General features: G+C 42.3%; 1 protein-coding gene across 1 annotated transcript; it reads left to right on the forward strand.

The window, feature by feature from the left end:
* The first annotated feature begins 196 nt into the window (after positions 1-196).
* Positions 197-27,906, forward strand: RBM17 (RNA binding motif protein 17). The gene is made up of 12 exons (XM_032150832.2): positions 197-356; positions 8,358-8,498; positions 11,864-11,980; positions 15,412-15,578; positions 16,628-16,725; positions 19,491-19,547; positions 21,076-21,217; positions 23,304-23,455; positions 24,572-24,645; positions 25,114-25,212; positions 26,309-26,381; positions 26,523-27,906. The coding sequence occupies exons 2-12, from the start codon at positions 8,376-8,378 to the stop codon at positions 26,624-26,626; spliced, it is 1,206 nt and encodes a 401-aa protein (XP_032006723.1). The 5' UTR covers positions 197-356; positions 8,358-8,375; the 3' UTR covers positions 26,627-27,906.

The following is a 27,906-nucleotide window of genomic DNA, read 5'->3' on the forward strand; positions in this document are numbered from 1 at the left end:
AAACCTTGTGGAATTTCGAAAATGTGCGCCAGGGCGACACCTCTTGATGGTAAAAGAAGACGCCGGCGGAGGGGACCGTGCAGTGCGGTCCTCCCGCGGGCAGGGGGCAGTGCGGCAAGGCGCCCTCGGCGCAGGCGCAGAGGCCGAAGCAGGCGCAGGCGCAGGCGCGGCGCAGGCGCGGGCGCGCTCTCCCGGCAGCCCGCGCTCTGTGACCCCGCGCCGCCGAGCGCCCCGAGGACTCAGCGGAGGGTGGGCGCCGCCGAGGCCTCCTGCGGCCGGCGGGTTTCCGCGGAGTGCCGCCCGGCTCCGCGCTGCCGCCGCCGCGGCTCATGGGCAGAGTCGGCCGGGCGGGCCGGGTAAGTCGCGCCCCGGCGGCCCCGGGTGGGCGGCCTGGCGGGACCTGAGGCGGGCGCGCCTTCCCGGGAGGCGCTAGACGCAAGGCCGCGGCTTTAGGCCCGTCGCGAGGGGCGGAGGCCGGGCCAGCGCAGCCCGAGCCTCCAAGGGTCTCAGTCCCCGCGGCGGGCCTTGGTCTCTCCGCGCGGCTGCGGCCCGGGACCCTCCGCCCGCCGCCGCCTCTGGTGACCTGGGCCCTGACCTTCTCCCTCTTCCCTTCCTCCTCCTGCTCCTCCTGTCTGCCTCGGGCTCTTTGGTTCGGAAGAGCGTTTCTCCTCCGCCTCGTGCACCGCATCCTGACCAAGTTGTCTGGTCACCAGAACCCAGTAGCCCGTAGCGTGTACCCCCTGGCCCCGCACAGTCGCCCCTCTCTGGGGCTCAGAGAAAGGAGCCGGTTCCTCCCCGGGTCTCAGAACTGAGGGTGCAGACGTTGGCGTTTCCCAGACTCCGGAGCTCCCCAGGACAGGAATGCAGCCCTAACCCCGGCGTCGCCTCGGCTCGTGAGCGGTGTTTCAGCGCTCACGTCCGACCCCAAGCAGTCTTTGAGCTTCGCCTCTTGCCCAGAGGATGTGTAATGATCGGAGAATGCAGGTGGAATGAGGTTCTGCCCCTGCTTGCAGGGGTTTGGTTTCTAGGAAAGCAGGCGTGAAAACCCAGGCCCGGGTTGGTTTGAGAAACGCAAGTGGGGTCTGGAAGGACCTCTCTTGAGAGAGGAGGTCATGCTTCTGTTCCAGAACATGCGTTCTGGAAACTGCAGGTAAGGCAGAGAGAAAGGTTTGAGGAGGGGGTGCTGTGTTTCCAGGAGTAGTCAGATCAGAACATGGAGGTTTCTTGAGAAGCAGTAAAGGAGCGCCATTGAGGGTCCTTATTTTGCTAGAGCCAGGCATATGGATGGGAAATAGGATATTTTAGATAAGGGCAAGATTCGCATATACTCAAATAGACGGTAGATGTGCACTGGCTCCCCGCAGCAGATGGAGTTTTTAAAAGGATGCAACACAGTTTCCACATTTTTATTGATAAAGGCTGCAGACATTTTGATCGTAATGACGACTTTTAGGGAATATGGGTTAACAGTTTAGTGAGCTAAACGAGAGGGCTTTATTTTTAGAGTTAGTTAAGCAAGGTGCTGCGTGCTGTCCAGTTTATAACAGAGCAGGTTGTGCGATTGTGGAGCTCTGCGATTGTGGAGCTCTGCCACCTTTCTGGAGGCTCTTGAGAGAATTGTTGTACACTTCTAAATGCGACTTTATTTAAAGTAGAGTTCTTTTTACCTGGTTTGTTTTAAATTACCTTCCCGTTCTCCCCTGCATATGAATTTTTCAGACCTCCCCCCAGCAGGGAACAGATGATCCCAGGCTAGTCATTTCTCAAACCTTTCATAATAGTCAACAGTGAAGGAAGTTCTCTTATTCGCCTAAATTACAGGTGACTGTAGTGGACTGTGTTTGCAATACTAGCCTATGACATTTTGGTAACAGCAGAGTGTGAGATTGAATGGAACGATTAAACTGACAAGGGTGTCAGATGGAGGTATGGGAAAAATTTTTTTTTAATTCTTTAGAAAGTCATGGTGGATCTTATACTTGAGGTAGATGCTTTTTTAGCTGTATTTTTTACGGACACCAAAGTGCACCACCCCTCCTGTTCCTTTCTGGGTATATTTGCCATATATATATATATATTTTTTTCTCCTGAGACAGTCTCACTCTATCGTCCAGGCTGGAGTGCAGTGGTGTAAGTCGGCTCACTGCAGCCTCCACTTCGCGGGTTCAAATGGTTCTCCGGCCTCAACCTCCTGAGTAGCTGGAATTACAGGTGCTCGCAACCATGCTCGGCCAATTTTTGTATTTTCAGTAGAGACGGGGTTTCACCATGTTGGCCAGGCTGGTCTCGAACTCCTGATCTCAGGTGATCCTCTTGTCTCGGCCTCCCAAAGTGCTGGGATTACAGGCGTGAGCCACCGGGCCCGGTCTTGCCATATTCTTTAGGCTTCAAAGAGGCATGCTTTGTTTTATGATGCATGAATATCTATTTAGTGATAGAAATATTTCTTCCTAACAAGCCTGCCTCTTTAGGTGCTCAGAGCTCAGACCTTGACTCGTTATTGATTGTGTGGTGGTGGTAGTTTTTCTCTCCTTAATTATGGTTTACAATTTAAATTTTATCCTACTTATCATAAGTTATGTGCTTAAAAAGCAGATCTGCAGATCTCACTGTTTCATAATAATGTGATTTAAATAGGTGCACTAACGTTTTTCATCCATTCACTAACACATTTTAAAAATATTAATAGAGCCACTTACAGTGTTCAAGCGTGGTGCTGAGCTAGAGAAACAAAGCTGAACATAAAAAACAGCCCTGCCCTTAGGGGGCTTACACTGCAGGAAGAAACCGGTGTGTGAAACAATAGGCAGCATAACTTGCCAAGGTTGCTGTGATCTGAGTATGCTTGAGGAAACCAGTTGGGGGGAGTTAGTTTTATGTGGGGGCAATAGTCACTAAAGGCTTCTGAGATGCACTTGAAAGATAAGTAGGTGGGGTGCTTCTGAGAAGACTCTTCCATGTTCTTTTTCCTGCCAGTTGCACATGTTTTAAAAAAACACTTTCCAGCTTGGGTGGAATCTTGAAAACTCACCATTCTTCCTTCTGGCAGAACCATGTTTGTTACGTTTCCTAAGAAAAAATGTAGCATATATGAAACGTGGGTTGCTCAAAGGGAAGTGTTGCCACAAAAAGGAAGGAAATAGCAAATGTTTTAAAGTTATAAAAACCAGCAATTTGTATTTACTTTTGATCCCGGCTTCTTAAGGTATATCCAGGTGTTACAAAGCACAGCTTTTTGTTACCTGGCAGCAGACCTAATGAAATAAATGTGTTATGTTGTCTAAGTAATATGTCAACGTTAATTAGGGTAAGTTTGGGTCTTGCCAGCCTTATTTATGTACTTATTACATTTCAGTAGTTGCGGTGGGGAGAATTAATGAATAAACTATTGTATATTCATAAATGTTTAATATAGCTAAAATAAAGAATGCATACTTTTTAAGGAATAGATTAAAACTGTAAATAAAATTAACATAAAAGGAGGAAAGCAAGGAAATAATGAGAAGAGGATTCCGGGGAAATTACATGAATGGGTTGGGGGAGTAGTATGGTTGAGTGTGGTTTCTTAGTCTAGATCCTGTCTTGTTTTGGGTGGTGAATTCATAGGTGCTTGCAGCATTATAATAATTAAACAAAAGCAGGTAATACGTGTGTGGATGGATGAGAGTGTGATGTTACTATGATTAATCCCATTCTGTGAACTTAAAGTTCAGTAAAAATGAGAAAAACGAAGAAAGCTCTTTTGCATTTGCTGTGATGCAGAGATTTGATTTTATAAGCTCAGTGTTACAGAAAACTAACAGGTGCTGGTAAGATGACATCAGTTTCTAATATTTAAAGAGTTTTGCAGGTTTGAGAAGAGAAATGAGGACCTTTAAATGAACATGAGATTTGCTGCCTAATGATTTCTGAAACTTTTGCGCAATGCAGCAAATCAACTGGAATTGTCAGTCAGCCATCTTAAATGACATGGAACCAGAGTAGATGTGTGGTCTCATAAAATCTCATTAATTCGCTATTGAATTTTTGCTAAATATTGAATCTATTGATGGAAGAATTGTTGGCAGCTGAGATCTAGTACGCTGCTTGATTTTTAACCCCAAAGTTTAGAGAACTCTTTTCATCAGAGTTGACTCTTCTGGGGAGGATGAGGAGTGTTGCCTCCCTTCCTGGGGGTTACCTCCTTCCCTTATTCCCCAGTGCTGCCTCTTTGCCTATTTATTTTTTATTTTATTTTTTTGAGACAGAGTCTCGCCCTATCATGCAGGCTGGAGTGCAGTGGTGCGATCTCGGCTCACTACAACCTCCGCCTCCCAGGTTCAAGCGATTCTCCTATCTCACCCTCCTGTCTCAGCTGGGACAGGACTACAGGTGTGCACCACCACACTCGGCTAGTTTTGTATTTTTAATAGAGACAGGGTTTCACCATGTTGGCCAGGCTGGTCTCAAACTCGTGACCTCAAATGATCTGCCCGCCTCGGTCTCCCAAAGTGCTGGGATTACAGGCATGAGCCACCTCACCCGGCCCATTATTAGTATTTTAATAAAGCTTATTAAATGCCTGCTGTATGACAGAAATTGTAGATGCAAAAATAAATAAGTGAATCTTTCCCCTCGAAGTTTAATGGGCATTTGGTTAACCCGTTTCTGGTGGCACTAACGTATTCATAAACACTTTTGGTAAAGTTCTCAAGTTATAAAGAGAAATGGGTTGAGTATCCCTTACCCAAAATGCTTGGGACCAGAAGTACTTCAGATTTTGGATATTTTTAGATTTTTAGAATGCCTGCATATACATAATGAGATATCTGGAGGATGCGACCCATGTCTAAACACAAAATTCATGTATGCTTCATATATACTTTCTACACATAGCCTGAATATGCAATATATGGCATACTTGTAATAATTTTATGCATGCAAAAAGATTTCACTGCGTTTTTGACTGTGACCCATCACATGAAGTCAAGTGTGGATTTTTTTTTTTTTTTTTTTTTTTGAGACAGGTCTTACTCTGTCACCCAGGCTGGAGTGCAGTGGTGCAATCTCGGCTCACCGCAAGCTCTGTCTTCCGGGTTCACGCCATTCTCCCGCCTCAGCCTCCTGAGTAGCTGGGACTACAGGCACCCGCCACCATGCCCGGCTAATTTTGTTTTTGTATTTTTAGTAGAGACAGGGTTTCACCGTGTTAGCGAGGATGGTCTCGATCTCCTGACCTCGTGATCCACCCGCCTCAGCCTCCCAAAGTGCTGGTATTACAGGTGCGAGACACCGCACCTGGCCTGGTGTGGAATGTTCTACTTTGGGGTCATGTTGTTGCTCAGAACGTTTTAGGTTTTGAAGGATTTCAGATTCTCATACTGGAGATGGTCTGTATTGAGAAAAGCAAATATCTAGAGTTCAGTTTGAGTTGCAAACAAATTCTGATTTATCTTTGTGTTTGTGATTTCCCAGAAAGTCGCATTATTTATTTGTCAGAATGTGTTAGTATTCGCCTTCCATTTTAAGGAATAAAGAAGGAACAGAGGAACCCGTAGTTCAATAGGCTTTGGTTTGGTGACCAATTGGATGAAGAGGGCTCAAAAGATTAAACTAAGTTAGATGAAAGGTGCATGGTCATTTCTGAAGAAGTGTGTTTGGGAGCCACAGTGCTAAGCTGGACACTCAGCATGGTTTTTCTGTGCTGTTGCTCTGTTTTGAGTTTTTTTAGATTAAGATTTAAGGGTATGTATCTAGATATGAACAATGAGTTTTGAGTTCGGGTAAGCTGGAAGAAAAGTGTACAAAAGCCTCAAAAGCTATTTGGTGCAGTGTTCTTCCTTCTTGCCGGTGATTGTTGGCCAGAAATTTCTAATTGAGAGAGCTTCGCAAATGGAGTATAAACTGCAGTTTGGCCTCATTTCCTATTTAGCTATGGGTTGGATATTGATCTTAGCCTGGGGATAGAGCAGTGAACAAAACAAACTGGATCTAGGTTTTCTTGGAGTTCAGAGTTATTAAACTAGGCTCTGAAGTGGACATCAGGGGATTCCCTCCAAGACTTTGAGGACATGGTTATATTTCAGCCATATTTCTTAAGGAATGGAGTTCATTATTTTTTCTTGATTTGGCCTCAGTGCTTCAGGCCTGTCATGAGACATCCCCAAGTTCCTGAAAAAGTGCAGTTTGGCACTGAAGACACGAATCAGGAGGAGAGTCTGTCTGCATCCCAGCATCCCTTCATTCTTTTCTTTTCTTTTTTTTAATTTTTTGGCGGAGTCTCCATCTGTCACCCAGGCTGGAGTGCAGTGGTGCGATCTTGGCTTACTGCAACATCCGCCACCCAGGTTCAGGCGATTCTCATGCCTCACGCTCCCGAGTAGCTGGGATTACAGGTGCCCGCCACCATGCCCAGCTAATTTTTGTATTTTTAATAGAGACAGGGTTTCACCGTGTTGGCCAGACTGATCTCTAACTCCTGACCTCAAGTGATCCTCCCACCTATGCCCCCCAAAGTGCTGGGATTACAGGCATGAGCCACCGTGCCCGACCATCCCTTCATTCTTATGTGATTCGTTTGAGCAGTTGGCCATCAATACCCCTGGACAGTCTGCTTTCCCTGCTTCTCTATGGCCTTGCGGGGACCTTTCATTTAAAAATCAAAATGGAGAGGTTTTAGTTAATCTGAGGGTTCACGTATGAAGGAATGGAAGAAACTAAAAAGTGGTAACAGTTTTCTGGGGTGCTGACTTCAGGCAGGGAGTTACTGTACTTAAGACCAGGGCAGTTCTTCTGAGGGAACAGAAGTTGGTGTGCACTCCGTCCCCCACTCCACACAGTGCTGTACCAACATTAGCTAAGGTGTTGGGGTGGCAGGGTCTTAGAATCCTGGTAGTGGGGGAGCTGAGAAGTGAGAGTACCTTCAAGAGAAATGCTTGCCGAATCAGACCTAAGGAGGGTATGTGTTAAATATTTTCCTTCTCTTCTGAGCCACAGAACACAAGCAAATTAGGCTTTTTGATAACACGGTTTCCATGGGAAAATGCTTTACGGGCCCCCTGGGAACTGACAGACTTATTTGTCCATAAATTGGGAACTACTGTGCTAAGCATTTACTTGCAATTTGTGGGTTTCTGTTTAAATTGTGTTCTCTTTCTGTCTGTGAAATTGATTTCTTATTTGAAGAAGTAAGCTATGTTGGCGGGTTTCAGTATGTTGAGTTCTTTTAAAAAGTGGCAGTTGGGGTTCACTGGCGAGGGCTCTGGAGTTGGCCTGGCTGGATTGGAAGGGGCTTCTGCTGTGGCCTTGGGCAGATTGATTCACTAAACCCCAGCATCCGTGTCTGTGCAGTGCTGGGCTTTCATGGGGACCTGCTGCCGATGCTGCATTGCATGTCATACTTTGCGCCTGCTGACTTGGTTTTTGTTTCCGCGTTTTCCTCTGTTCTGCACGGAAGCTGTGTGTTGCTCTTCACATGCAGATTGTTGATTGTCTCTTTGTAATCGCTATCATTAAAGATGACAAATTTCCACTTGGTGCGATATGAGGAAATCAGAGTATTTAAGATTTAACCGGTCTGCTCCCCCCCTTGATAATTGTAATTGACAAAATCACATCTAAGAGATCATTTCTGTCATTTTTTTCCCTAAGAGTATGTTTAAATTTTTTCTTTATAAAAGGGTAGCTAGTTGTGCTACATCAACCTGCTAATTTGTGTTTTTGTAAGGCTTCTACTTTTTGGCACTGACATAAATAGAATTTTTAAAAAATTGGATATATGTAATTAATAATGTCCCAATTCTTACCTCATTATGTGCCCCAGCAGTGAAGGATTTCACTCATGGATCACTTGACTGCATGATCTTATAGATGGAAAAATGAATTCTAGAGGCATATTTTTAAAATAATCCATGGTGTAGCTTCATGTATCAGGAAGAGCCCTACATTAATGGTACCAGGAGCCTGGGCCTCTGTTGCTGAAAGGTCCTGGACCTTTTACCTCTAAAATTTCATGATACTTACTTTAACATGAAAAGCCTTGGCCGGGCGCAGTGGCTCACGCTTGTAATCCCAGCACTTTGGGAGGCCGAGGCGGGCGGATCACGAGGTCAGGAGATCGAGACCACGGTGAAACCCCGTCTCTACTAAAAATACAAAAAATTAGCCGGGCGTGGTGGCGGGCGCCTGTAGTCCCAGCTACTCGGAGAGGCTGAGGCAGGAGAATGGTGTGAACCCGGGAGGCGGAGCTTGCAGTGAGCCGAGATTGCGCCACTGCACTCCAGCCTGGGTGACAGAGCAAGACTCCGTCTCAAAAAAAAAAAAAGAAAAGCCTTTATTGAATTGTGCATTCTTTAATCCCCACCCCTTTTGCCTTTCAGCATTAAACTGAAGAAAAGATGTCCCTGTACGATGACCTAGGAGTGGAGACCAGTGACTCAAAAACAGAAGGCTGGTCCAAAAACTTCAAACTTCTGCAGTCTCAGCTTCAGGTGAAGAAGGCAGCTCTCACTCAGGCAAAGGTAAAGACAAGCCCAGAGCATGAGAGCAGAGGCCTCCAGAGCAGGTTCCTCATTAGGATGGCAAGGAATTTGGTTTTAGCTTGCTCTTCTGCCTTTGTATTGGGTAAATGGTGTTAAGCATTTGTAGGGGGAGAGGAATGAGGAGTTTAAGGCCGCTTTGCTACTCCTGGCTTCTGGGAATAGGAACATTTCATGGGGTAGGAATGAAGAAAAACAGTACTCTGTGGGGGCTGGGCGCGGTGGCTCACACCTGTAATCCCAGCACTTTGGGAGGCCAAGGCAGGTGGATCACGAGGTCAGGAGATCAAGACCATCCCGGCTAACAAGGTGAAACACCGTGGGCGCGGTGGCGGGCGCCTGTAGTCCCAGCTACTCAGGAGGCTGAGGCAGGAGAATGGCGTGAACCCAGGAGGTGGAGCTTGCAGTGACCCGAGATCATGCCACTGCACTCCAGCCTGAGCGACAGACCAAGATTCAAAAACAAACAAACAAAACAGTACTCTGAAGCAGCAGTGACACTGGTTTTCAAACTGAAGTAGTGGAGGTCTAAGATTGAGTGAGAACTTGTTTAATTTTGTAGCCATACTCCTGATATTCTGGTAAACTGTAGTTCAGGCTGGAGCCCCAGGAGTGGGCTTTTTTTTTTTTTTTTTGAGACGGAGTCTCGCTCTGTCTCCCAGGCTGGAGTGCAGTGGTGCGATCTCGGCTCACTGCAGGCTCCTCCCTCCCGGGTTCACGCCATTCTCCTGCCTCAGCCTCCCGCGTAGCTGGGACTACAGGCGCCCGCCGCCTCGCCCGGCTAATTTTTCGTATTTTTAGTAGAGGCGGGGTTTCACCGTGTTAGCCAGGATGGTCTCGATCTCCTGACCTCGTGATCCGCCTGCCTTGGCCTCCCGAAGTGCTGGGATTACAGGCGTGAGCCAGCGTGCCCAGCCAATACACAGGTTTTTTTTTTTAAAGTTCTACTCATTTTTCTTTTCCCTTTACCACATCAATAGATACTTACATGGAAGTGCTTACATTTGATTGTTCAGTATTGTAGAGAGTTTTTTTGTCTTTTTTAAATTCATCACCAGATTTAGATTTTTTGGATGCCAGTATTTTTTGTTTTTTTAAAACAAGCTTTCATTCCAAATGTAAGGAAGGTTAGCAAAACCTCGTTTTTCTCTTTAATTTTTTTTAAAAGTACATTTATAAAATCTTTGTAGATTTTGTGTAACTTTTGCTTTGTAGGAAAGATGCAGATGTGAGCCACCGTGCCCGGCCTCATATAGATTTTTAAAACCTGAGGTAGCTTGTGAAGTTATTTCTGCTAACTTTATAAAACTTTTGAGATTGCTGTGTACAGTTAGTTTTGTGGGGCTTTTTTTTTAAGGGAAGTGAAGATTACATTCTTTTAGGCTGTTTAGTTACTCAGAATACTAGATTGGCCTAGCCAAACCTGTGAGGGTATTTATTTGGTAGAGAAAATTTGAAGCTGTGGTTTCATTTGTATCTCCGTTTGAAAAAATACAGAGTTGTTTCTTGGTGTCCACAGGGGATTGGTTCGAGGACCCCCCCTGTCCCACCCATACCAAAATCCAAGAGTGCCCAAGTCCCTTATATAAAATGGTGTGGTATTTGCACATAACCAACACACATCCTCCCATATTTTAAATCATCTCTGGATTGCTTGCAATACCTAACACAATGTAAATGCTGTGTAAAAAGTTGTTATACCATATTGGTTTTTTTATTTGTATTTTCTGTTGTATTGTTGTATTTTCTTAATATTTTCAGACTGGGGTTAGATGTGGAACCTGTAGATAACAGAGGGCCAACTCTATATTGAATAGAAAATAATAATAATAGAAAATATGTGATTCTGGCTGGGCGTGGTGGCTCACACCTGTAATCCCAGCACTTTGGGAGGCCAAGGCGGGTGGATCATCTTAGGTCAGGAGTTTGAGACCAGCCTGACCAACATGGTGAAACCCTGTCTCTAATAAAAATACAAATATTAGCCCAGTGTGGTGGCGTGCGCCTGTAATCCCAGCTACTCTGGAGGCTGAGACAGAAGAATTGCTTCAACCTGGGAGGCGGAGGTTGCAGTGAGCCGAGATCGAACCACTATACTCCAGCCTGGCGACAGAGCAAGACTCCATCTCAAGAAAAAAAAAAGAAAGAAAATATGTGATTCTAATAAATCCCCCTTCCGTTCTTTAAACTTTCGTATTTGTGAGTTGTTAATTGGATTAAATTTTGTTTGCTTAAATTTATAAGTATTGTTATATTCAAGAGAGATGAAGGCTTATTTTGTGCCTTTTATAGTGGTAATGAAAATTTGTAACACTTTAAATTGCAAAAGAGAAAAATAAACCTTTCTAATCAAAAGATCTAATGGTTACCACCATACCCATATGATCAACCTTAGCGTTGCTGTTGGACAGCCTGACGCAGTGTGCCTGCTGTGTGATGCAGGAAGGGGCACGCTGCCTCACCTGGGAAGTGTTCCTGCCTGAACTGTTCATTTACCCTGAATTCAATCAAGCCTTTAACCTCCAGGTTTCAGGAATTACAAGGCATAGAGGAACAAGCTGAACTAAATAACCAGGTGCTTATTAGACAGATCTAGAACAAACAGCATTTTACAAGATAGTGTCAGAGGAAAAAAAGGAAGAGGAGGTGAAGATGATGGTGATGATGATGATGGGGAATAGGGACTGTTCTCAATCGAGACACTTAAAAACCGAAAGCATTTCAAGAACTTTGGTAGGATCCTGGTTCAAAAAAATTAGCTGTTTAAAGGACATTTTGGGGATATCTTGGAGAATCTGAATGTGAACTGGATGGGAAATGACATGGGAATTAGTGATTTTATTAGGGGTGGTAATCTGTCAGGAGAATGTCCACAGTTTCAGGAGATTGGGGTGAAATGTCATGATGTCTCCAACTTTCTTTCAAATGGTCTAGCAAAAAATTTAGGTGTAAGGCCAAGAAAGTATGGTAGAACATTAACAATAATTGAATGTATAGAAATGGTTTTCTTTTAAAAACTTTTTTTTGTAGATTCATAATAAAGGAGGTAGGAAAGATTCTGTATCCTAGTAGAAGGGAACAAAACTCTCATCCCCAAGTATCTTTTGAAAGTGACTAAGTTTACCGTAAACCTTTCACAGAAATGGAGAAAATCTCATGTTTTTGAAAAAGCTGGAAGAAAATAATATATGATTATAGTAATAAATTAAAAGGCTGTTGTTTTAAGATTATGGTTTTCTCATATCTCAAAGGTTTGTTGCAGGGACCAGAAAGAAAATCTTTGTTGCAAACAGTGTGAATTTTAATTTGAAACTTCAGTATGTTGTCCTTGTTGTTGATGATTTTAGAGCCAAAGGACGAAACAAAGTACAGTCCTCGCCCCAGTCATTGACCTGAAGCGAGGTGGCTCCTCAGATGACCGGCAAATTGTGGACACTCCACCGCATGTAGCAGCTGGGCTGAAGGTAAGCCCGCTCTTGCCTGTGACCTTGATACATTTTTCTGTTTTCCATGTGGCTTATTTTGCATATAAGTTACTCTTAACAGACTGTCTCCTTAGTAGGCCTTTGAAACCAAGTCAATATTATTTTCCACCTAATTTTTACTTTTGTTTTGCCAATTTTAAAATTTATCTATTTGAAATAAAATAGTTTGTTGTAGAAAAATCAAAAACTAGAGATATGCAGAAAGAAAAACAAATTACCTTCAGTCATACAATCCGGAAGTGAAAAACTTAATATTTTTCCATTCTGTGCCTACTCCACCTTCTGCTAACTTGCTTTTCTTGCTTAATACGTTGTGACTCTGTCAAAAAAATACAGGACTGTATGATCACATTAATGGCTTCACTGTATTCCCTTGTATAGATGGACTATAATTTAATTCCTTTAATGCTGGATATATGGGTTGTTTCTATTTTTTGCTATCATAAACAGTGTTAGTACTTACTGATTTATTGTGGATTAAAACAGAGAAAGGGGTTTTAAAACCCACTTTTACCACCCTAACCATTATGATTCCAGTGATTTTACATATGTTTAAAAACAAACGTGGTCAACTCTATAAATTGGGTTACTGAGGATGAAGAAGATCTGGAAAAGGATAACTCAAAATCATAGTTAAAACTAGACAAAATGAGTGAATAAACTAGTTAAAATTATACCCACAATTTAAGTATACGTTTATCTTTCCACAGATGGAATTCAAATAATGACTGTGGTCATTTAAACAGCATGATGAATTGCACAAAACCGCTTGATGAAAAATGACCAAAAGATTAATTATAGTGCTATCAAGATGGTTTCTTAGCATTGCGTGCCTGTCCTCCCCACCACCTGTGGGAAGGGCTGCATCAGGCTGGGGCAGCCCCAAGGGCACACTCCTGCCCGTCTGTTTCGCATCACTGTTCTGGGTTGGGCGCCGTCTGCTGCCTGTTCTGCTTATGTTCTGGGCCGGGCTGTGGCTGCAGCTTACCCTTGAGTTATCCTTTTCTGAGGGGAGCGGGTGCTGTTCCTGACCGCTGGTAGTCTTCAGGAGGGAAGGCACCCCATGGTGGAGGTGTTTTTTTGCGGATTCCTAGTCATTGAGCATTTTCCCCCATAAATTTGATACTAGTTTATTCCTACTACATCTAATTAAAAAACTCATTCATCATTTCTTCTGTAATTGTGTATTGGTTCTAGTACCTATAATATTAGTCTCCTATTTAATGAGTAAGGCTTTTTCAAGTATTCCCTAACTGTAAAACCACCTAGATTTGCTTTTACATTGCCTTTATAAATACCACCCTAGTGAACATCTTTTTGCGGTTTTTATTTTTGAGACAGGGTCTTACTCTGTTACCACGCTGGAGAGCAGTGGTGCAATCATGGCTCACTGCGACCTCCTCCTCCTGGGCTCAAGCGATCCTTCCACCTCAGTCTACTGAGTAGTTAGGACCACAGGCATATGCCACCACACTTGACTAATTTTTTGTAGAGATGAGGTTTCACCATGCTGCCCAGGCTGGTTTTGAACTCCTGAGCTCAGACTATCCACATGCCTTGGCCTCCCAAAGTGCTGAGATTACAGGCATGAGCCACTGCACCCAGCCCTCTAATGAACATCTTTACAGAGATGTTTCTATGTAATTAGGGTTATTTTCTTAGATTTTCTGAGGTGGCATTAAGATATCAGCCGTTTTTATGGCCAATCTTCTGGCACCAGTTTACTCCCAGCAGTGCGCAGTATCACCTCGGCATATGAGGGTGAATTTTACCCCATCCTCCCCCGTCAGCATTGAGGGTATTAACATTTTAATTTTTTTAAATTGAACAAATCACTTTATTCATTGCAGCATTTAGAAAAGGATGATTGATTTCATTGTTAAGCGTAGCAGGGTTTATATGTAAAAGTTTTTTTCTTTGAAATTTTGAAGTGTCAGACCTTCATATTGACAGTTTGTTCTCTTAGACACGTTGTGATAATTGTGTTAGATAAATTGAGTGGCTGGTTGTCATTTTCTCTCTAAATAATAACTGAAAAGAAATCTTCATATGCTTTTGTATTTTTTAAATGTCTTTTATAAAATGAATACAAATGCATAACTAACCTTTAGGAGCCCTACATTAAATACGTTTTCCAGTGGTAGGGTCTGGGAGGTGATTATAGTTATTTTCCTAATCGCTCTTATTCATTGGATCATAGCATTTCCTGATATTTCATTGTAAGGAAATGATGAAGTGTTTGTTTTATAGTGCAAAATGTCAAACCAAACCATGAAACACAGGAACTGTTAGATTTAGGTCTGTTAATATGGTGTGTAAGCTGTCTTGATTTTGTCAGTTCTGTGTTCAAGCAGGAAACACGTTTACAAACGACCTTCTTGCCTTTGATACAGTTGGACATTGTACCTCCTGTAAGAGGTACAGACTGGGCGCTCAGGGACATGAATCCTTGTTTTAAAAAAGCGGGGGACACTAATCCTAACCTGTGCTTGTTTGAGGTGTCTTTGAAAACCAGAGAAGGCATCTTATTGTTACAGATAATAACGAAGAATTATGCTAAGAAAACTAACAGGAGAAAGTGTGGGAAGGTTTAGGAAAGTTGGGTCGGGGCTTCCAGCACCACGTGTAGACCAAGGCTGCCAGCCTAGGGTAAAGTTCTGTGTCTACTCATGTATTTCCTAGTATACTGGCTGTGCTCTGCCTCTCTTGTTTTGCTGATTTCTTTGTCATGGCTACCTCTTTCTTTCAAAGAGTAGACCAAGTTTCTGAATGTATAGACGAGAAAACACAAAGTGTTATCTAAACCTGATTTTGGTGAACCTTAAAATTATGATGCTGGAAGGGACATTACATCCCCTTGTGTCAAACTCAGTGCCTGAAATGCGGCCTACCTGGGAAGGGACATGTGTTCAGAGGATTAAAAAGACCAAGAAGATGCTTTCTAAGATCTCCATATATTCTTATCTCCATGTAATCAGAATCTGAAGTTATTCTATTAAAATGATGACTGCAACAATGATTGTGATGTTCATGGTTGTTTTATTTTTTAAGTTGTCATAGAGATCTATAAAAACAAGTATTCAGTGCTTTACTATAAATATTCTAATTTTTTGACTCAAAGTACTGGTAACATATTTTAGCTGGTGGTGGCTTATTTAGGAATTCCAGGAAAAATGCCATAGAGTATTATAGAAATAGTACTAATCTAAGAGGTGAAATTTTGTGTCCTGTTTCCGCTGCCACCTGACTAGGCATGTGGCCTTGTCTGGTATTTGTTTTGTCTATAAAACAAAGGAGGGGGCTAGATGATGTTCAAGGCCCTTTTATCTCCCATATGCTTTGCCCTTAATTCTGTGAGTAAACTGGTAAGATATAAAGATGACTTTTACTGCTGTTTTTACCTTTCTCAGGATCCTGTTCCCAGTGGGTTTTCTGCAGGGGAAGTTCTGATTCCCTTAGCTGACGAATATGACCCTATGTTTCCTAATGATTATGAGAAAGTAGTGAAGCGCCAAAGAGAGGAACGACAGAGACAGCGGGAGCTGGAAAGACAAAAGGAAATAGAAGAAAGGGAAAAGTAAGGCTTCCTTTGGATTTGGGGATATTTTACAGTTGAAATGTTCATTAAAATGTGAATGAATGAGCGTTGCTGCTGTCTGTAAGGCTGAAGTTAATTGTCATGGGTGATCTGAGCAGTCACTACAAGGAATCAAACTGTTTTACGATTTGTACCTGTTAAATCTCAGAATCACAGCAAACTTCACCTGTAGACTGAAGACCCTAAAGTGTATATTTTGAGTGAGTTGTTAGAAAAATAACTTATGAACCTGATGTTGAAAATTTTTTTCTATTCTGATACTCTGCTATAGGTTGACTATCCCTAATTCAAAAATCCGAAATCTGAAATGCTCCAAAATCTTTTGAATGCCAACATGCCACTCAAAGGAAATGTGCATTGGGGGATTTTGGCTTAGAGATGCTGAACCGGTAATTGTAATGCAAATATTCCAAAATTTGAAACACTTCTGGTCCCAGGCATTTGGAATAAGGGATTCTCAACTTGTGAAATCACAGCTATTTGAAGTACTTAAAATATTCTTCTTAACTTTACTATTTTTGAGCCAGGTAGAATTTTTAAAAATTCATATGCAGCTTTTATTTATGTTTTTGCAAAGTACGAGTAGTAGGATATATTTGTAGTTCTTTTTAAAAATACTTAGTATTAATTATCAGATAGTTAATGTATTAAATATTAATATACTGTTTCCCATTTATTGAATCATTTCATGAGTGAAGGTGTTATAGACGATTGAAATGATTGAACTGTTACTATGTTGATAGGCTTTAACATTGGAAGAGGTCAGTGTCAAGGAACATTTTTTTTCTTGCTGGTTACTCTTATATACTTACTTATTGGTTCAATTTATCTCTTGAATTTTTCTCACTTTTCATACTTTATCTACTTTAGTCTTTTACCAGTTATGCTTCCTACCCCCTCTACCCCTGCAACTTAATAGTTGATTGTGAAAGGATTTGGATCTCTTCTGGTCAAGAGGAAGTCATCCCAGGTTCAGGTCTCTAGATTGGTTCATCTGTGATGAACATTTATTTCCTTTGTTATCACAGAAGGCGTAAAGACAGACATGAAGCAAGTGGGTTTGCAAGGAGACCAGATCCAGATTCTGATGAAGATGAAGATTATGAGCGAGAGAGGAGGAAAAGAAGTAAGGCGTGAACAAATATGTCTTAAACATGTGTAAATACTGGAAGTGCAATTCCACTATGTGCTTTTTCTTTTCAGTTTGAGAAATAGTTCATTTGACATTGATTTGGGTAATTTTCTTTCTGGAATCCCAGCAATACACATTTGTGTAACAGTTTTAATTTATATTGGGTTTTCATATGTATTTTCCTTTGAGCTTCACAACCACTTTCTAACATTTATTTATTGGATACTTTGGGACTAGCTTAAAATCTATTCCTGCACTGTCTTTACCTGCAGCACAGTCCGGTTGGCCTATGCTGAATCCACTGTTGTTTCTCTTAGGGGAGAAGCACAGTTAACATTGAGTGTGTCTGTGTTGGGCATTGTGACACATTTCTTATCCACTATCTTAGTTAATCCCCAAATGTTTGGTTTTTATTAACTTGTTTTGGAATTCAGTATATAGGTTGAATATTTGTAGGTCTCGTTCTTCCAGCTTATAAATTGACTGCCCTTTTTAATAAGGAGGCATGCTTTCCATACTAAGGACATTTGTTTTTTTTCTTAAACACCAGCAGGAACTAGATAGCTTTGATGAGAAGACTTTGTTTGACCTTGTAGCTCATGATAGGGAAGTAGTGGCATGCCCATTATATGTATAGTTGTTGACAGATTGATGTTCTTATTTTAATGTGATTAGTAGCAGATTTCCAGTAATCACCCTGAATTTTTTTAACTGAACTTATTAGAGCTAATCTGCTTTTCAGAGTCGTAATCACTCTAGGTCCTAGTGACAAGGTTAGTAAAATGATCATAGAAGTATTTCAAAAGAAATAGAAGAAGGTTTTACTCAGGTTCATACTTCTCCTTGAGGATTTTATATGGTCCAGTCCTGTTAATCAAAATGCATGGACACTGGCTTTAGAATAATTTCTAGAATAATTCTTTAGAAGAATTTATGTATTTATTTTTGAGATGGAGTCACTCTGTTGCCCAGGCAGGAGTGCAGTGGTGCAATCTCGGCTCACCACAACCTCCAACCTCCTGGGTTCTAGCAATTCTCTTGCCTCAGCCTCCAGAGTAGCTGGGATTACAGATGTGTGCCACCACACCCATCTAATTTTTACATTTTTAGTAGAGATGGGGTTTCACCATGTTTGCCAGGCTGGTCTCAAACTCCTGACCTCAAGTGATCCACCCACCTCAGCCTCCCAAAGTCCTGGGATTACAGGTATGACCCATAGCACCAAGCCTTTTTTTTTTTTTTTTTTTTTTTTTTTTTTTTGGGGGGAGACACTCTTGCTCTGTTGCCCAGGCTGGAGTGCAGTGGTGCCATCTCAGCTCACTGCAACCTCTGTCTCCCAGTTTCAAATGATTCTTCTGCCTCAGCCTCCCAAGTAGCTGGGATTACAGGTGTGCGCCACCATGCCCAGCTGATTTTTGCATTTTTAGTAGAGATGGGGTTTCACCATATTGATCAGGCTGGTCTCAAACTCCTAGCCTCAAGTGATTTGCCTGCCTCAGCCTCCCAAAGTGCTGGGATTACAGGAGTGAACCACTGCGTCCAGCCAGAATAATTTCTTTTGTCAAACATTTTGTGCTGATGCAGCATGACTTTGTAATCAATTTTTATTTTTTTTAATTTTTTTTTTTTTGAGACGGAGTCTCGCTCTGTCGCCCAGGCTGGAGTGCAGTGGCACAATCTCGGCTCACTGCAAGCTCCACCTCCCGGGTTCACACCATTCTCCTGCCTCAGCCTCTCCGAGTAGCTGGGACTATAGGCGCCCGCCACCACGCCCGGCTAATTTTTTGTATTTTTAGTAGAGACGGGGTTTCACCATGGTCTCGATCTCCTGACCTCGTGATCCGCCCGCCTCGGCCTCCCAAAGTGCTGGGATTACAAGCGTGAGCCACCGCGCCCGGCCTGTAATCAATTTTTAAAGTTTTACATTTTGTTTTTATTTCATTGTTGATTAAGCTATAATACATATGTATTATGTAATATTATGTATACGTAATCCATGTATGTTAGGACTTATACCTAATGCAAAATTCCTTGTGGTCTCCACTGGTGTTCTCCTTCCAGTTGTTGGATACCAGATAGAAAAGATCTGTCTTATCTGTTTTGGTTTGTTTGTGTTCACCATTCGTTGTCCAGGAAATACACCAGGAATAGTGACAACATGCAGCAGTTTCTTCAGGAGCCAGAAGGACCCACACTTTCAAATGTGTGTTTAGTTCCAGTGGTTTGCACCCTGGAAAAGGAGCGTGCTGTGTGGTGGGGGAGATTTGGCAACACTGGGAGCTGGGTTTTCTCCCTTTCTGTTGATTCACTCCCCTCTGATCATTCTCTTATTTGTAAACTGGATGCAGTAATATCTACTTCAGAGGTCTGTGAAGCCTGAACGAGGCCATGTGTATAAAGGGCCTGATGGGTATTGCTCTTGGTGAATAGTTACATTACTCTCTTTTTAAAGTAACTGCTGGTTCTCTTGGTTGTATTGTTTTGCCTTAAAATTCGTTTGCAGACTACATTGTGGGGCTCTTGAGTTCCTTTTATGAAGGAACAATTTTGCATATCTGAGGGAGTGTTGCCACTTTTCTACATTTTAAATCCTAGCATCAGAGGTTTGTTTATATGTAGCAGAAGGTCATCTGAAGTAGCAGGTCCTCCTTTTTTAGTTTTATCTTAGGGGGGTGGGCGATAGATATATGGTGTGTCATAGTCCTTTGGGAGTCTGGCATCGGAAACCTCCTTTAATGCTTGGATTTGTGGTTTTGCAGGTATGGGCGGAGCTGCCATTGCCCCACCCACTTCTCTGGTAGAGAAAGACAAAGAGTGTAAGTAGATCTGTTTCTTCCTCTTTTATTCTGATACAGGTCTTTAACCCAATCATGGGGGATCTCAGCTTGGGCCCCCAGGTTTCCTGAGTGTAGAGGGAAACGGCCTGCAAGCCTGCCTGGCTCTGTCACCTGAGGCCACACCTGGATCTCAGAATGCAGTGCTCTCCTGCAGGGACCTTTCTATGCCAGGCTGTGAGGCTTGGATTTCATGCAGTGGGATCCATCTCTTTTTTATGCAATTCACTTTGATTTCATTAACATTTCTTATTTATTGTTAGATTCATTTGGAGTTAAAACAGCAGATCATTACAGTTCTGTAACTCAGAGGTTTAGAGGCTGTTATATTCATGACCCTCCACAAGGTGGCAGTGCCTTCCTCGATTAGATTTTTTCTTCCCTTTCCATTTCAGTGCAGGTGGGTTTGCGTGTCATTGCGTTGCCAAAACACCCTCACCCACTGTTCCTTCTCGCAGTGATCTGCTCTAGAATTTGGGGCTGGGATTGGACTTCTTAATATCATCTAGGTCATTTTTCCATTCTCTGGATTGGACCATACTTAAACTATCCCAAGCGGATATTCTCATTTATAGTACTTTTTAAAACTTGTTGAATTATTTATCTTTTAAAGAAGATAATTTCTAAGATGTTATGAAATACCTATTATGTGAAAACAACGAACAAACAAAAAACCCCAATTGAAACCAGTCTCTGGGAGTGGGGCTCAGGCATCTGGATGGTCTTAAAGCGTCCTGCTGACTTTCATGTAACTAGGGTTGAAGCCACCGCTCCAGTGCGTAGCCCCTAACCTCGGAGACCTTTGTGGGCCATGAGGCTGATGAGATAGTGAGGTCGGGGTCTAGACAGGTGCACCCAAGGTACTGCAGGAGTTAAAAGATGGCCAGATTGTATCTCTTTAGAACATACAGAAGATCTTTCCGGCAAGAATATTCATTGAAGAAGATTTTAAAGGGTAAATAACATTTCAGTAAGATATAAAAAGGACGTTTGAGGCCGGGCGCGGTGGCTCACGCTTGTAATCCCAGCACTTTGGGAGGCCGAGGTGGGCGGATCACGAGGTCAGGAGATCAAGACCACGATGAAACCCCGTCTCTACTAAAAATACAAAAAAATTAGCCGGGCGTGGTGGCGGGTGCCTGTAGTCCCAGCTACTCGGAGAGGCTGAGGCAGGAGAATGGCGTGAACCCGGGAGGCGGAGCTTGCAGTGAGCCGAGATTGGGCCACTGCACTCCAGCCTGGGTGACAGAGCGAGACTCCGTCTCAAAAAAAAAGGACGTTTGAGGAGATAGAAATAGCAAAAGGAAAGTTAGAATCAGGAAAGTAGTGTCCTCCCTCTGTGGTTTTAAAAAAAAGTCATATAAAGGCTGTAAAATTGACGTGGTGTTTTTCTCCTTGTGGTAAACCAAAAAATAGGTTAAATTTGTTCAAGATAAATAATTGATACAAGTGAGGTTTCAAAGTGTTTTCTGTAGTATTTTGGTGAGCCTACTTTATTTTTCTCCAATAGTACCCCGAGATTTTCCTTATGAAGAGGACTCAAGACCTCGATCACAGTCTTCCAAAGCAGCCATTCCTCCCCCAGTGTACGAGGAACAAGACAGACCGAGATCTCCAACCGGACCTAGCAACTCCTTCCTTGCTAACATGGGGTAATGATTTAATGTTCTTATCTAAGGACCTGAGAGACAGTGTGAAGCATTGATAGCCCTTTCAATAGATGCAGCTTGTTTGAAACTGAGGACATTCAGGCTGTGGGGAGACTCTTGGTGTGTGCAGGTCACACAGTGCCTGCCCAATCATGTGGAGCGTGTTCCCATGTAATGATGGGGCTTGTTTAAAACAGCAACCTCCCAGTAGAAGTTTTGACTCATTTTGATGTTGAACATTATTTTTCTAGACAGGCACAGAACCTGATTAATGTTTACATTTGCCTTCATAACATTTGCAAATAAAATAGCTCGTATGAATCAGAGCTGACTTACTATCTCCAAACGGCAGGTGATACCTTTTTTTTCCTGATAAAGTGGGCCATTTGCTTTGAGGTCATGGTTCTAAACCTTTGGTCTAAAAAACTCAGGGTCATTCTAACTACAAGTAGACATTTGTTTGCCAGCATATAAAATTTGACTGTAAGGCTGACACTCAGGTGGGGCTTGGGGGTTTTTTTAAACCGTGCTGGGCTTGGCAAACATTTTGGTTAAGAAGATATTCTGTGTTGTTGACTTTGGTCCTGTGAAACGGCTGTCCCATGCAGCGGTATCACACGAAGGCTTTGTTCTGTGCTGTGTTGCATCTGCTGGCTGCTGCCTGTAGCAGAGATGCAGCCGGTGAGACAGCGAGTGGGGTTGAAACTCACTAGTCTCCTTTCAAGTGCTCAGTGACCACATGCAAGTGGTGACCGTGTTGGATGGTGCAGACATAGGACATGGCCGTTGCTGCAGGAAGCTTTGTGTGCTGGAGGGTTGGACACACATGAAGCTGGTTTTGTTTTGTTTTGTTTTGTTTTCCCTGTTTATGATAAAAACTGACTTTTTACTGAATTTGCTTTTAACCAGGAGTTACATCTTTAACTTGTGCTTAGGAAAGATGCAAGATGGTACCATTCAGCAGTTTCTGGTCTTTTTAGCCCTAGAATGGTTTGTTCAAATGAAAATGTTAAGGGAATTAAATACAGGAAGTAATGTAGGTGCAGTTCCAGTTGAAGCGGGGTTTTGTGGCTTAAGCCCTAAGCAGCAGTGGTCATGGGGTTGGGGTGCCCTTCACACCCATGCCGCACCTCAGAGCACAGTGTGAGAGCCATTTGGTTGTTACAGAAAGCAGTGACTGAGAGTTGTGGGGTCCAGTTTCAGCTCTAGCATTAACAGCTGTACAAATAATTTATTTGTTTTCTGAGATGGAGTCTCACTCTGTCGCCCAGGCTGGAGTGCAGTGGTGCGATCTCGCCTCACTGCAACCTCTGCCTCCCGGGTTCAAGCAGTTTTCCTGCCTAAGCCTGCCAAGTAGCTGGGACTACAGGTGCACACCACCATGCCCAGCTAATTTTTACATGTTTAGTAGAGATGAGGTTTCACCATGTTGGCCAGGCTGGTCTTGAACTCCTGACCTCAGGTGATCCACCCACCTTGGCCTCCCAAAGTGCTGGGATTACAAGTGTGAGCAACTGCACCTAGCCTGTACAAATAATTTCTAATATGGCGTCTTGCATTACTTCTAAGTCCACCCCTTAAGCTAGTCAGCTAATCTTGGCCACCGTTTATTTCTCATTTGTTAAATAGGTGATCTCTAAGCGTTCTTTCATTTATATAGTCTGTCGTTGGAAACTCTCCTGTGCTATTTAGGAAAATGGGATCATCTTCATTATATGAAACTTCATACTTTTTGATAGCCACTTTTTAATAAACTGTGGTCATAAGTATGTGGCAGTGCAGGTCCGGAGCACACAAAAGGTCTTGTGTTTCCTAGCAGGGCACTGAGGAGACTCCACCAGAGAAACTGACATTTTCCCTCCAAGACAACAGGATATTCTGGATTTTAGTCATAACTTTTTCTATTTCTTTCATGCTGCACATCCCCACAGCTTCCATCTAATAGCCCACTCCTAGTTAATGAGTGACTTTGTTGAAACCCCTGTGGAGCATGCACTCTCTCCAGAAGGAGGTTGTTGTGATGTAAAAATACAACCTATCTCCAGTTGACTATGTCAAGGCTGAGTCCTTTCCCTTCTACTCCTGCCAGGGGCACGGTGGCGCACAAGATCATGCAGAAGTACGGCTTCCGGGAGGGCCAGGGTTTGGGGAAGCACGAGCAGGGCCTGAGCACTGCCTTGTCAGTGGAGAAGACCAGCAAGCGTGGCGGCAAGATCATCGTGGGCGACGCCACAGAGAAAGGTGTGTCCCCAGGGAAGCGTGTGACTAGAGGGAAAGGACTGGCCCCATCCATATCAGACATGGCCAGTCTTGATCCTGATGTGCCAGCAGGGGGACAATGACGAGTGTGGCCAGAGGGAGAGGGCTGGCCCCCCCATCACTAGAACACAGGCCATCCTGATCATATGATGCACTGCCACTTCTGTTTTGTGAAACCAGGAATCCTGAGGCTCATCTTTATTTTTTCAGAACAGAGGTAGAGAGATAAAGGCTTGTGGAGGAAAAGATGGTGAGAGACTTGGGCAGAAAATGAATAGTCCTCAGGAAGCAATCTTGGTTATGTGTTTAGAGCATGAAGGACAGAGCCATATAGTGTGGCAGTGAATATACCTGCTATCTCCACCTCAGAGGTCGTCTCTACTTTTCCCTCTTGCCCTTTCGGTATAGATGGGATTTCTGATTCTCTTACAGATTGTTTGCTTTGCGAGATCTAATGTTATGTTGCAGTCTCTTGGTAAACGATGCCTAGTTGGTGTTTTATTTTCATTTAATTTTTACAGTCTGTTCTGTATTGAGGGAATTCAGGAAAGAGACAAACATATGTTAGCATTTTAATCAGGGAAATTAAGTCTGAGTCAGCCTAGCTGAACTTCCTTTGTTAAAGAAAGAAGAAAACTTTTCTGGCAGCCCTGTTCATGCACAGCTTAGGATACATCACAAGCCTGACAGGTGAGTGCCAGAAACCAACAGTCGTTCCGACTTACGAGGTTATCTGAAGTAAGGCAGCCGGTGGCTGGATTAGTAACTCCATATTCCCCTGGGCTTGTGACCTTGAACGTTTGCTGCAAGTCAACTCACCTATAGGAATTATCACTCACATGCCCTGCCAGCCTTTTGGGAAGTGAAATGAGCAAAAATTGCAGGTGATGGTGGAGGCTCAAAACATCCAGATGCTATTGTAAAAACATGCCAAAGCAAAGCAGAGGCTTTCACGGCAGATAAGGCAGTGTTTTCGCTCAAAGACCCAATTGTGTAGATGCCTAGGACATAAATGGTGGGGATCGCTATTGAAATTAAATTAATTATTAGAAGTAGGACTCAGTTCTGTAACACATCTAATGATATGTCTTGATACAGATGCATCCAAGAAGTCAGATTCCAATCCGCTGACTGAAATACTGAAGTGTCCTACTAAAGTGGTCCTACTAAGGGTAAGAAGCTGAGGAAAGCAAGCTGTCCGCCTGCCTCGATTTGTGTGTGTCACCCCAACCTACCCTGCTCCCCCTAAAAGTTAAAACTGAAAATGATACTTCTGCAGATAATACTTTGGGCAGATCCCACGTAAGGCTGATTTTAGATTTTTCACTAATGTGTAAGTCTCTTTGCTAAGTACAGTGTTTAAGACTGCAGTGAGTAATTAAATGTTTGAAATTGCTAGAGCTTCAGATAGTTTATACATTTTGGTGCTTGCATAGATGCTTTTGTAACTCTTTATAGGCTTAATAAATGTTTTAGTGTTTTAAGAAATACTAGCTTTTGGGTACCTTGGGGATGAAATTTTTCATTATGTTATTTGGGATTGAGAACATTTTACCATCACTAAGTCATATTTATATACCTCTGCTAGGTGTTTGTAAGTTATACTTGGTACTTGAATTTGTTTATTTTTGTGTTTAAAGAACATGGTTGGTGCGGGAGAGGTGGATGAAGACTTGGAAGTTGAAACCAAGGAAGAATGTGAAAAATATGGCAAAGTTGGAAAATGTGTGATATTTGAAGTAAGAGCATTTTCTTTTGATGTTTATAACACAAGTTGTAATTGGCAGATTACAAAACATTTTCTACAAACAGGACAGGGTATGCTGTAAGTAACATTCTTACTGCAGAAGGTGACAGGCATTGGTTATTTGTTATCTTGCTCAATTATTACAGTTTTAAACATAAAGACAATGACTTCGAGTTTTATTTGGTGAAGAAACAGGAATGCTTCATGATCGAGGATCAGTATGATGACTGAAGACCTTGATTCTAGTGTGCTCAGTAGTTTAGTTCCTTAGATATGCCTTTGGTTTCAGTCATTTGGTGAGTATTTAGTGCCTCTCACATGCACTGCACTGTGCGGAGAGCACTTGGATTACAGGAAGCATGCTCTGTTCTCTCGGTGTGTTCAGTTAAAGAAACACAAAAGAAACACATATAAAATAACTAAAGGATATTCAGTGACTAGACTAGGTAGTATTGACTAAGATCAGGAGTTGAGAAAAGGATTAGATCAGTGAAAAAAATAGAGACTGCCTTGTGAGCAATAGCAGTTATGGGCTGCGCTTTGAACAGGTGGGATTTTCAGGGAAGGATATTCTGATTGGGATAATGGCTCGTAGGAGACAGTGAAGATCAGGACTACCAAAATGGAATGGATGGGCCCCTTGGGGATTAGCAGAAGTGCTTAGGTGGGTGGAATTACAGAGGGCTAGGAAAGCTAGACAGAGCTAGTCAAAATGAGACCTGACGTGAAAGGCTACTAGAGCACCAACCTTTTTAATCTGAAAGCTCTGCTTCCTCTGTTTCTTTATCCTATTGCTGTTTGTTGACCACATAATTATTTGTTTACATCATCAGCTGGCACAGGGCCTTTATGAGGTCAGACACTGCCTAGCCCTGTGTTCCTGGCACCTAACAATGCCTGTCATAAAAACAGGCATTCAGTACATTTTTGATGATGAACAAATTATACTTATTTCCTTGGTATTTGACAACTACTTGACTGTATATGATGATAATTAGAATATTCACTCTGAGAAATCATTTAAAAGAGAAAACTCATTCAGTGCAATCTCAAATCCCTTTACTTATCACGCTCTCATTTTCTTCCAGATTCCTGGTGCCCCTGATGATGAAGCAGTACGGATATTTTTAGAATTTGAGAGAGTTGAATCAGCAATTAAAGGTTAGTTGTACAGCTAAATATTAAAGAATAAAAAAGCTGAATTTACAGCCTTAATCTTTACAAGTAAAGTTACTGTTTAATTAAAGTTAAACCTTTATCTTATAGGATACCTATATTAACTGTCTTTTGTTTGCCTTTCAGCGGTTGTTGACTTGAATGGGAGGTATTTTGGTGGACGGGTGGTAAAAGCATGTTTCTACAATTTGGACAAATTCAGGGTCTTGGATTTGGCAGAACAAGTTTGATTTTAAGAACTAGAGCACGAGTCATCTCCGGTGATCCTTAAATGAACTGCAGGCTGAGAAAAGAAGGAAAAAGGTCACAGCCTCCATGGCTGTTGCATACCAAGACTCTTGGAAGGACTTCTAAGATACATGTTGATGGATCCCTTTTTTATTTTGTGGTTTTTTAATATAGTATAAAAATCCTTTTAAAAAAACAACAATCTGTGTGCCTCTCTGGTTGTTTCTCTTTTTTATTATTACTCCTGAGTTGATGACATTTTTTGTTAGATTTCATGGTAATTCTCAAGTGCTTCAATGATGCAGCATTTCTTGCACTAAAAAAAAAAAAAAAAAAAAACTAGAAAGTTTTGGGACATGGGGTTATATTAAATTATTCTTTGTTTTTATTTTTCTTTTAATAAAGCCTGCAAGTTACTAAATTGTAGTTTCATAAATTCTGTAGTAAAGTATCATCTTGGCAGTGTGCCAAAGGTGAAAATGATGCTTTCTCTAACAGAGAAATTCTTAGTGACTCCACTCGTAGAAAAACGTCTTTACAACCTGAATAAGATTGAAGAATTGTGAACATACCATGGCCTATTGGATGAATCATTTGCCGTTAAGCTAAGTCAGACTGTAGGGTTTGTGATGGATTTATGGAGTATGTGGGTATAGAAATCATGAATCTAGCATTTATTTTCAGAGATTCAAGCATAGTCTTTAGGGTAGATCAGAAATGACAAATGAATTCAAAACCTAGCAGGTGCATTGTAAATGTGTGCCCAGTTATGTTTTGGAAATGGCAGTTCCTTGGGGTCATGTTTCTACTGGCAAGATTTGCAATAGTGTTCTATTGTATGTAATTTTAAAATTTATAAGATTATCCACATTGGCCAAGTAAACTGTACTGCCAATTAATAGAATTCTGGAATTGTGAGAAATTGTATCATTGAAGTTCAGTGGGATGTGTGGCTTAAAAATTTATCAGGACCACAAAAAAGAAAACAAAACTATTTGGTACTGAGGTTCATTGCCAGGGCAGGAGGTATTTCCAGAAAATACTCATGCCTGTGTTCTGTTCCTTGCTTTCCCAAATACTGCATGTGACTTTCCTAAGTGGCAGCTGAAAGACTCGAGCCCGTGTTGTCTCCTTTGGTTATTATGACATGAAAGTGTATCAAGAACTCAGCATTTCTTTGCATCCATGGACTTGGTTTGGAGACATAAGGAATATTCTGACCCTTTTTAAAAAAGGATTTTCTCATGTTTTTATTTAACATAAATAAAAGAATAACATTTTA

This window comes from Hylobates moloch, unplaced genomic scaffold (genome assembly GCF_009828535.3).
Source record: "Hylobates moloch isolate HMO894 unplaced genomic scaffold, HMol_V3 SCAFFOLD_2, whole genome shotgun sequence".
Lineage (NCBI taxonomy): Eukaryota > Metazoa > Chordata > Mammalia > Primates > Hylobatidae > Hylobates > Hylobates moloch.